This window comes from Solanum tuberosum, unplaced genomic scaffold, assembly GCF_000226075.1.
Source record: "Solanum tuberosum cultivar DM 1-3 516 R44 unplaced genomic scaffold, SolTub_3.0 scf00021, whole genome shotgun sequence".
In the NCBI taxonomy this organism is placed as follows: domain Eukaryota; kingdom Viridiplantae; phylum Streptophyta; class Magnoliopsida; order Solanales; family Solanaceae; genus Solanum; species Solanum tuberosum.
Window position 1 is genome coordinate 1,494,406 of NW_006238947.1, and position 10,161 is coordinate 1,504,566.

The 10,161-nt window shown below is 34.9% G+C and overlaps 1 protein-coding gene across 2 annotated transcripts; it reads left to right on the forward strand.

Moving 5' to 3' along the window:
• The first annotated feature begins 1,778 nt into the window (after positions 1 to 1,778).
• Positions 1,779 to 9,359, forward strand: LOC102601207 (heterogeneous nuclear ribonucleoprotein R). 2 transcript variants are annotated; one of them, XM_006341042.1, is made up of 9 exons: positions 1,779 to 1,973; positions 4,464 to 5,495; positions 5,574 to 5,690; positions 5,879 to 6,019; positions 6,245 to 6,415; positions 6,896 to 7,103; positions 7,198 to 7,385; positions 8,632 to 8,717; positions 9,066 to 9,359. In XM_006341042.1, the coding sequence occupies exons 2-9, from the start codon at positions 5,079 to 5,081 to the stop codon at positions 9,193 to 9,195; spliced, it is 1,458 nt and encodes a 485-aa protein (XP_006341104.1). In that variant the 5' UTR covers positions 1,779 to 1,973; positions 4,464 to 5,078; the 3' UTR covers positions 9,196 to 9,359. The 2 variants fall into 2 exon arrangements, with proteins under 2 accessions (XP_006341104.1, XP_006341105.1); XM_006341043.2 differs by having other exon boundaries at positions 1,844 to 1,973; positions 5,043 to 5,495; positions 9,066 to 9,344.
• The last annotated feature ends 802 nt before the right edge of the window (positions 9,360 to 10,161 follow it).

Here is a 10,161-nt window from a genome sequence, read left to right on the forward strand (position 1 = left end):
CATTTAATGTTTAAAGTAAAGCATTATGACCATTTTACCAGAGACTAGTGTAGTTGTAAAGAAGAAAAACTTTGAATGTTCATAATTTTGGCTTTAGATGTTAGTTTCGGGTATAGAAATACTCAATTTCACGATCCATACCTCATTTGAACTTATAAATACCTATAATTATCCATTCGAACTAACACATAATTTATCAAATCATCGCAAACATCTACAAAAAATTTTGGTGAAAAAACTACATGCAATCAATGTGTGCCTCTCTTGAAGACAAACAATGTATACTACCATATCTTTTAGTACGTAATGAATTAGGTGAGCCGTGACATATGAAATTGTAGGTCAATGAGTTTTCTTTCAAATGCCACCGATTTGGTATCATTTAATGTTTGAAGTAAAGCATTATGACCATTTTACCAGAGACTAGTGTAGTTGTAAATAAGAGAAACTTCGAATGTTCATAATTTTGGCTTTAGATGTTAGTTTTGGGTATAGAAAAACTCAATTTCACGGACCATACCTCATTTGAACTTATAAATACTTATTATTACCCATTCGAACTAACACACACAATTTATTAAATCATCACAAACACTCACAAAACATTTTGGTCAAAAACTACATGCAATCAATGTATGCCTACTCTTGAAAGGCAAACAATGTATACTACCATATCTTTTTAGTACGTAATGAATTAGGTGAGCCATGACATATGAAATTGTAGGTCAATGAGTTTTCTTTCAAATGCCACCAATTTTGTATCATTTAATGTTTGAAGTAAATCATTATGACCATTTTACCAGAGACTAGTGTAGTTGTATATGAGACAAACTTCGATTGTTCATAATTTTGGCTTTAGATGTTAGTTTCGAGAATAGAAAAACTCAATTTCACGGTCCATACCTCATTTGAATTTATAAATACCTATAATTATTCATTCGAACTAACACACACAATTTATTAAATCATCACAAACACTCACAAAACATTTTGGTCAAAAAACTACATGCAATCAATGTATGCCTCTCTTGAAGGCAAACAATGTATACTACCATATCTTTTTAGTACGTAATGAATTAGGTGAGCCATGACATACGAAATTGTAGGTGAATGAGTTTTCTTTCAAATGCCACCGATTTTGTATCATTTAATGTTTGAAGTAAAACATTATGACCATTTTTACTAGAGACTAGTGTAGTTGTAAATAAGAGAAACTTCGAACGTTCATAATTTTGGATTTAAATATTAGTTTCGGGTTAAGAAAAGCTCTATTTTACCGTCCATACCTCATTTGAACTTATAAATACCTATAATTACCCATTCGAACTAACACACATAAATTTTTAAATCATCACAAACACCCACAAAAAATGAGCCATGACATACGAAATTGTAGGTGAATGAGTTTTCTTTCAAATGCCACCGATTTTGTATCATTTAATGTTTGAAGTAAAACATTATGACCATTTTTACTAGAGACTAGTGTAGTTGTAAATAAGAGAAACTTCAAACGTTCATAATTTTGGCTTTAGATGTTAGTTTCGGGTATAGAAAAACTCTATTTCAAATGGGTATTTGAAAGAAAATTTAATTTTGTGGGTGTTTGAAACAATAATATATATTTATATAAAAAATTTCTTCCTTCAATATACAAAAGAAAATGAAAAAGATTATCCTTGTGTCACCACATGTTCACACTAGATACTAGATATATGTAATGATATAAATACCCTCGTAGATATTTACTTAGGACAAAAGAAATATAAGGACTAGATAGGAATATAGAAAAAGCAAAAAAAAAATAATCCCCAAATCAAAACCCTAACCAATCTAGGTTTTTTTTATTTTATATAATACCCCACAGAGAGAGAGAGAGCAGAAATTTACTTTCAGAGAAACTAAAATTAGCTGTCGATTTTCGCTTTTGCTTCCATAGTTGAAGAAGGGAAAAGGGTCCTCAATTTCAACTCAGGGTAACAATTACTTCTTCTGTTTTGCAGTACTTCTTGTTAAATTATGTTTTATGTTTGTTTGATATGCAAATCAGCATTTTTCTGCTATTTTCGGGAACCATTTTTGCGGGTTTATCCGGATTAGTTTTGTTTTGTTCTTTGCGATGCAACTGGGTATCGAATTTTTGTGGGTATACGTACATGGATCTGTTTGAAATGACCTGTGGATTTATGTTGTTGTTTTGTTCCTTGAATAAGCTTGATTTTTGCTGCTTTAGAGGTTAAATGAGTTAGAGAGGATATATTGAGACTGTAGCACAATAATGTAGGTTTTTTTTAACCTTAAAGGAGAACATAGATGTGCGTTAGTTTGCTGATAGGTGAAAATTGAGACATTAGGCATTAAGTGGGACACCCAAGGGTGTGGCTTAGTGGTTAATGAAGTGGATTGAACACCCTGAGGTTTCAGGTTGAAATCACCACAAAGACAAAAAAACTAGATGTTGCTGGTGGGAGGTGGTAGGTATTATGTGGAATAGTTGAGGTGCTTTGTTGAAAATAAATGGTTAATGGTGGATTGCTGTCATTGTTGAAAGGTATATGTTTGGGAAGAGTGCGGAATTGGGTTTCCAGGATGTATAGTACGCTGAAATATTTTTGATTTTATCAGTTAACTTTCTCAAAAAAAAATATTTTTGATTTTATGTTGGAGCATCTTCTTGGATAAAATAAAGTTCAATATTTGAAAATTTCTTTGAACTAGAATTTGTAATAAGCTATCAAGCTATTCTGCTCTTGGATTGATCTAGGAAGGTAGTAGGAGGATGGGAATTCATTGCACCATATTAGTACTTTTCTGTTTTTAGACTCTTACAGACTAATTGTTCTAAAACTGCAGTGGTACGACAGCAGACATTTTTCAAGAAATAGGTGATGTTTTGGAAAACTGTTTTCTTAAAATGTTTTCTGTGTTTAGCTGATGTGTGGAAAGAAAACATATTTATTAAACATGGATGATTATCCTTGTAGCAAGTTGCATATTTTGATGAAAATAAATTATAAAAGATTGATAATAATGTCGAAATGCTGGTTAGAGTAGTGATTTGAAGTTAACAGTTGAAACAGTTGGGTAGAAAAATGATATCCACACATAGATTAAGGAAGTCAGTTTCTTTCCTTTTGGTGAAAAAATATTTTCAGGCAATTAAGCACCAGAAAATGTTTTCCATCATACAAATATACCTAGTTTGGACTTCAAAATCACTTATTATATCATGTATTTTCGAAGACCACAAAATAGTGTTCTTAACTTAGGGGCAATGCATGATCCAGATGCATTGTTCTCACCTTATGCTCTTTCATCTCATCTATCTATCTATCTATTTTAGGCGAAAGACTCTGGCTACTTTTCGACAAGGTTCTATTTGTTCTAGCTTTCCTGTCCCTTTCCCAACATAGAATGCTTCTCAGTTCTTAAATGTTCAAGAATTGATGTATTGAATAGTTGAGAATTCACCTTAAGCTTTAGAGCTCAAGGCTAATGTTTATTACTCCTTCCGTCCCAATGTGAGGTAGTTTGACTTGGCACGGAGTTTAAGGAAAAAGAAATACTTTTGAAATCTGTAGTCTAAAATAAGTTATAGATGTTGGTGTGGCTATAAGTCATTTTATTAAGGGTAAAATAGGTACTCTAAAGTTAAATTGTTACTGAATATTGAAATGCGTCATTCTTTTGGGGTTGACTTAAAAGAAAAGTGAGCATATAAATTGGGATAGGGAGTATATAGAAAGGAAATATTATGAAATTTAGTGATAAACCAATCGCTGGTGAAGTAGTTAAGACTGCATGATCGTGATGCTACTGAACTTGGGAGATAATAATTATGTTCTAAACGTTGGAATTTCGAGCAAAAATGGTTTTGATTTCTAATAAAAAAAGCTTTGGTTTACTGTTACCATCCTAAAAAACAAGCTTAGGTTTAATGTAAGTGGAGAAGTAGTTCTGTACTTTTGAGCTCCTCTTGTGTGCTTTCCACTAGAAAATATAGTTGGAGAAAGAAACTCAGTGATCACTGGCTGAGATTTCTTAACTGGTCTCGACTTTGCAAATGGAATTTATTGTGTCACCAGTCAACTTAGTGACATACGCATCAAAGGAATATTTGGATTTGTCCACCACCCTCCCAAAAAAAAAGGACATCAGTGACGTGTATTTCTTAGTTATTGCCTTCAATGGTTGATCTCACTTTTTAACCGATTATTCAAGCTCGTGGGTGTAAGCTATCAGATTTGTGTACTATTAATATTCACAGTCTAACATCATTAAGAGGCCGATTAGACTTCTGCTTAAGCTAGCTATGAATTAATCTGCTTCTTGAGGTCAAGTTTTAACTCTAATGGTAGTAAACGACTCGCGGACTGTTCTGATATTGAGCAATGGTTTTCTAAAAAGTGCAGTCGAGGTTGCTCCTCTATCAGTACATTCACTGTATATCCATTAATTTACTGCAGGGAGGTCTCACTTACAGAATGGGACATGTATTTTGGAACTGGAATTATGTTTTATGGGGAGGGGTCTGGTGGGATCTAAACCTTGATGAACATCCCATTAAGCATTCTATTTTCCCTGCTATTGCCTGGGGATAGATTAAGCCTTTCATAATCTCCTCTCCTCTCTCTTTTTCTCTTTCCTTGTATTCTTTTATTTTTCTTTCTTTTCCTTGTTCCATTGTTATGAATGCATTGGTCCTAATTATAGTTTAAACTAAAGGCTGACTTTCCTTCAGAAATCAATCAGTATCTACCTATTATGGAATTCATTGGTTCATTGTTTTTGCACCTGATGGAGGATATTACCCTCTTGATAGTCATTCAGTATTCTTCTCTTGCCTGTCTTTGTTTGTATTGGTAAAATTTAGTCAGCCTTTTACTGAAAATTGACATTGGAACTCCTTGGCCATTTCTCATGGAACAAGTTCAATTGAGATATTCTTTACTCTGGAAATCCTCTTGGCCTTTCATTTTGGTTCAGCCTGTCCACATTTTTCTTCTTTCTTTTGCAAATGCTTCCGGCTTCTGTGGTTCCATCAGAGTTGCAGCGACAGATTATCTTCCTAGAAATATAAGATGCCGAGAACAAGGGCCAGTGCTGCAGCTATTAAATCTGAACCTGAGAAACCTGTTGAGACTGAAGAGCATGTTGACTTTGAAGGTGATAATGAAGAAGAGGAAGAGATTGAGTATGAAGAGGTAGAAGAAGAGGTGGAAATGGAAGAGGAAGAAGAAGAGGAGGTCGAAGAGGAGGTGGAAGAAGAAGAAGAGGAGGAGGAGGAGGAAAATGGAAGTGATGGAGCTGGTGAAGGAAAGGGGTCAGAGGATGTAAAAATGAAAGTTGATGCAGATGCTGAGGATATGGAGAAAAAGCATGCTGAGCTCCTCGCCCTTCCTCCCCATGGTTCAGAAGTGTACATAGGTGGTGTTACTCATGATGTTTCTGAGGCAGATGTGAGGGAATTTTGTGAGACAATTGGGGAAGTTACAGAGGTAAATTCTTTTCTTGTTCATTATCTGTTCTTTATTGGTATCCCTAATTTTAACGGATGACATGCATGAAAATGCCAGGTAAGAATAATGAAAGGGAAGGACTCAACTCAGAACAAAGGATATGCATTTGTTACCTATAGAAACAAGGAATTGGCATCCAAGGCTATTAAAGAGCTCAACAACACTGAGCTGAAGGTACGCAAAATGCTAATTTTCTCAACTGGTTCTGTACTTTTTTGTTGTCTCTCATCCTTCCTTGTTTATTCAAATCATTTATTTTACAGTTTACAGTCCTGATGTGCATTTCTGAAAGTGAATGGAAATTCATCTGTTTTCTTGTTTCCAACTCTTTGGATTCTCTAACACAGCTGTTTCTGTATCAGGGAAAAAGGGTCAAATGTTCTCCAGCTCAAGCTAAACATAAGTTATTCATTGGTAATGTTCCTAGAACCTGGGGAGAGGAAGATATGAGGACAGCTGTAACAAATGTAGGGCCTGGGGTTATTACTATTGAGTTAGTGAAGGTAGAACCTGATTTTTTTTTTGACATATGTTTATTTAGTCCATTTTCTCACCTTTTGGTACAGTTCTTTATTGTCATTAGGTGTACATATACTGCTCCACGTTAGTTACTCTTCCAATTATATCCTGTTCATGGAAAGAAAATTAACCCCCCGTTCCCTCTCTCTATATATGCAAGAAAAAACTATTTTGTTGCTTTAATATTTTTTTCTACTTTTATGATGCAGGATCCTCTGAATTCGGGTAAAAATCGTGGATTCGCTTTTATAGAATATTACAATCATGCATGTGCAGAGTATTCAAGACAAGAGATGTCAAATTCAGATTTTAAGCTTGATGATAATGCACCAACTGTTAGCTGGGCAGATCCCAAAAATGCCGAAACTGCTTCTTCACAGGTTCTACTTTAGAACTCTTGCTAATTTTATCTTTCCTCTGCATACAGACTAATATGCTGCAGGGTGCTTTCTTAAGATACTCGCACATATGTTGATTTCTATTCAACATAATTCTTCTGTGCTATATATTGGTAAAGTCTCTTTCCAACAAGGAATATATCTGTGAACATTTCATCTCCTGCAAAGCTCCCCCTTCACCCAAACCCCATAACTAAAAGGACTAAAATATTGTCGTAGTTCCAACTGATTAAACATACAATGCTTTTGGGCATATATGTATTCTTCTTTGCTTTAGGGATTTCATTTGGGGTATTTTATCCTAAGTTGATGTACTACCAAGTAGCTATATTCCCTTAAGAATGGTTTATTGTTTGGTGCATAAAACACTGCAATATGGTCCAGCTTGGTTAATTGGCAAATGTCTGAAGATGTGGAATTATAATGTAAGCATCATGTTTTGTCTCCTTTGGAACTCTATAGGTTAAGGCAGTGTATGTGAAGAACTTGCCCAAACACATTAACCAAGACAAGCTAAGAGAGTTGTTTGAACATCATGGGAAAATTACGAAAGTAGTTCTTCCTCCAGCTAAACCAGGGCAAGAACAGAGCAGATATGGCTTTGTTCACTTTGCTGATAGGTCAAGTGCTATGAGGGCCCTGAAGAACACTGAGAAATATGAAATAGATGGTATATCTGTTTCCACTTCTTTCTTTGGATTGGAGTTCACTTCATACAACAAAATGTATAGTGACACTGATGCATTGCTGCTCTTTTGGATCAGGGAAAATTCTGGAGTGTTCACTTGCAAAGCCTCAGGTAGATCAAAAATCTTCAGGAGGATCAAGTTCACAAAAGGGAGTCACACTTCCAACTTACCCTCCTCGTATTGGATATGGCATGATGGGAACCCCTTATGGTGCGCTAGGTGCAGGCTTTGGTGCAGGATATGGTGGTCCAGGTGTAGCCCAAGTAAGAGCTTTTTTCATGTCTTTGATAGTGAATGCTTGTGTTTGCCGCTGATGTTCTTATTTTTTCATAAATTTTGTTATATTTAGGTCATTACATTTTAATACTAAATATTTGTCTTGTAAAAATACATAGTTTTGAAAACTACACTTCTCCCTACATGGAGATGTGTGTCTTCCAAGGAAAGACTCCGGAATAGTACCTAGGCATAGTTGAAGTGTACGAATGGAGTTTTAATGAGTTAATAACGTTTATGTATGTATCATTTGCATATGTAATTTTTTTTCTTCATGGAGATGTGTCTTCCAAAGGAAAGACTCCGCAATAGTACCTAGGCATAGTTGAAGTGTACAAATGGAGTTTTAATCCCAATGAGTTAATAACGTTTATATATATATCATTTGCATGTGTTATTTTTTTTCTTCTGCTGTATTCTTAACTTAGTTTACATTGATCGTGAGCAGTTATTGGGTTTTTGGGACAACTTAAATCTTAACCTTCGGAAAGAAGTTTTTTTGAGGCAACTTTGCTCCACGTGATATTAGGTCTACTTTGTTTCTTCTTATCACCTTTAATTGTCACGTTGTTGAACCATAATATTCAGTGATTGATACCTTCCCCACCCATCCCAACAAAGAAAAAGAAACAAGATATTCATTGTTTGGATAATTTTTAACATTTGATCCCCTTGTCTTTAGTATAGCGGAGTGCTCAACACGAGATGTGTAGGTTATGCGCACATAACGGGTTCGAATCTTGCTGCACAAAAGCTTGGTATTCTAGTGCAGAAGTATAAAGGGATGGGCCCATTATCCATTGAGTTTCGTACTGCATGCTACTAGCCCTCAATGATTTTCCCATTATAAAAGAATAATCTTAAATAAGTTTACTGTTGATTTGTAGCTTGTAAGCAAAGTATTCAGTTGCTAGGGTCTGTTAGTTTATTTTGTGGCAAGTTGTGTGGCGCTTCTATTAATGATGAATATGATTTATCATCTACACAATGTTGTCAACTGTGTCCAATATGTAAACAAAAACCGTGGAGATAACCTGTTTCCGATGTATTAATATTACATATGCACAAGTTTTTTCAGAGACCAAGAAATACCTGTTTCAAGATTTCAGTTTTGATTAAATCCAAATAGATGAAAATCACAGCCCTTCTATTGTCATCCTCTTGTATAGCTTGTGTTTGGATAGATTTGTGAATCTGCAGCTTTACTAACACTCCTTGCTCCTCACTTCACAGCCAATGGTTTATGGAAGAGGAGCTACACCTGGTGGCTTGGCAATGATGCCGATGCTTTTACCTGATGGAAGGATTGGATATGTCCTGTAAGTACAACCTGTCTATAGCAGTTGCTTCGCAAAGCGTGATAATGAATGGAAAAGTCCAATCTGATTTTATGATATAAAGGAAAACTAGTGTCCAGGAGCAAAACAACTTCTTTCTGCATTTTCTGAACTCCATTTATTGTGGGTCATGGCTGAAATTCACGAAATAGAAGACCATTAATGCCATATTATCTAAAGACAGGCGCACCTCTAGTGAAGCATTAGATACTATAGTATTAGTAATAGGGTGTTTAATTAGGTTCCATCAGAAGTGCTTGTTCTCAAATGCTTCAATGGTGTTTAGCCTTGTTTTCGTTGTACTATTTCTGATCTCTCTTTCCCATCCAGGCAACAACCAGGAGTTATGCATTCTCCTCCTCCAACATCACGAGGTGGACGTAGTGGTGGAGGCAGTTCAAGTGACGGAAGGCGGGGTGACAGTGGTGGACGAGGGCGTCCCCGTTACAACCCATACTAGGTGTAAATGAACGCCGTTGATGTTATAAAGCACAATGTTTGCTGTCACTTTGACAATTAAGCTATTTGACTGATGTATCTGTAGCCTGTTTCTAAAGAATTGACTCTCATCTCTACTCTCTTCGATAAATTATGTTCTTCTCTGTTAAAGTAAGTCTTATTTTTGCACATCTCTGGGTTCCCTATTTTCACTTCAGTAGGAGTAAATATTTATCTTTGCTCTAGAAAATTTTCTATTTATTTGAATGGTGCTGTTTGGGTTAAGTTTGCACACACCTCGATTATTTCACTTGTTAACGTATAGTGAGTAAAATGTGTTCCTTAGTCATACAGTTTCACCAACTTTATGATTACTAAGCCATACTCTTAAGACACGTTTGTTTTGTGAACAAGTTATAATGTGATTATAGTGGTAATTATAATACCAAAAAAAATAAAAATGAAATCCATATGTTGTGTGGTTGTTATAGTATCTTGTGATTTTACACTAGATAAACTTATATGTTGCTGTTTTATTGTTATAGTATTAGTTAAGTTTGTGCAAGGTATAAAAGTCAATATAACTTATACCATGTTTGGTTGATATGATTCTAAATGTTGTATAAAAGTTTTTCGTATTTAAATTTTATATGGTGTGTGGTTGCGTTTTTAGTAATCCTACATAATTAATTATTACCTACAAAATTTATGAGGGAATTTATGTATAAGTTCTGAGGGAATTTATGTACAAGTTCTACGCGATACAAGGTGGAATAAGTTATGTAGATATTACTTATACATGTACTAAAATAGTAAATTACACATTTACCCCTATTGATTTCTGTTTAAATCTTTTTTTACTTGGAATATCACATACACACGAAAAATTGAGAAATTTGTGCGATTTTTAAAATAGGGACTGTAAATGCACAAATGGGAGCAAAAGAAAGGGTGTGAGTATAGGTGAAGGTTCCCTAACTCAATACAA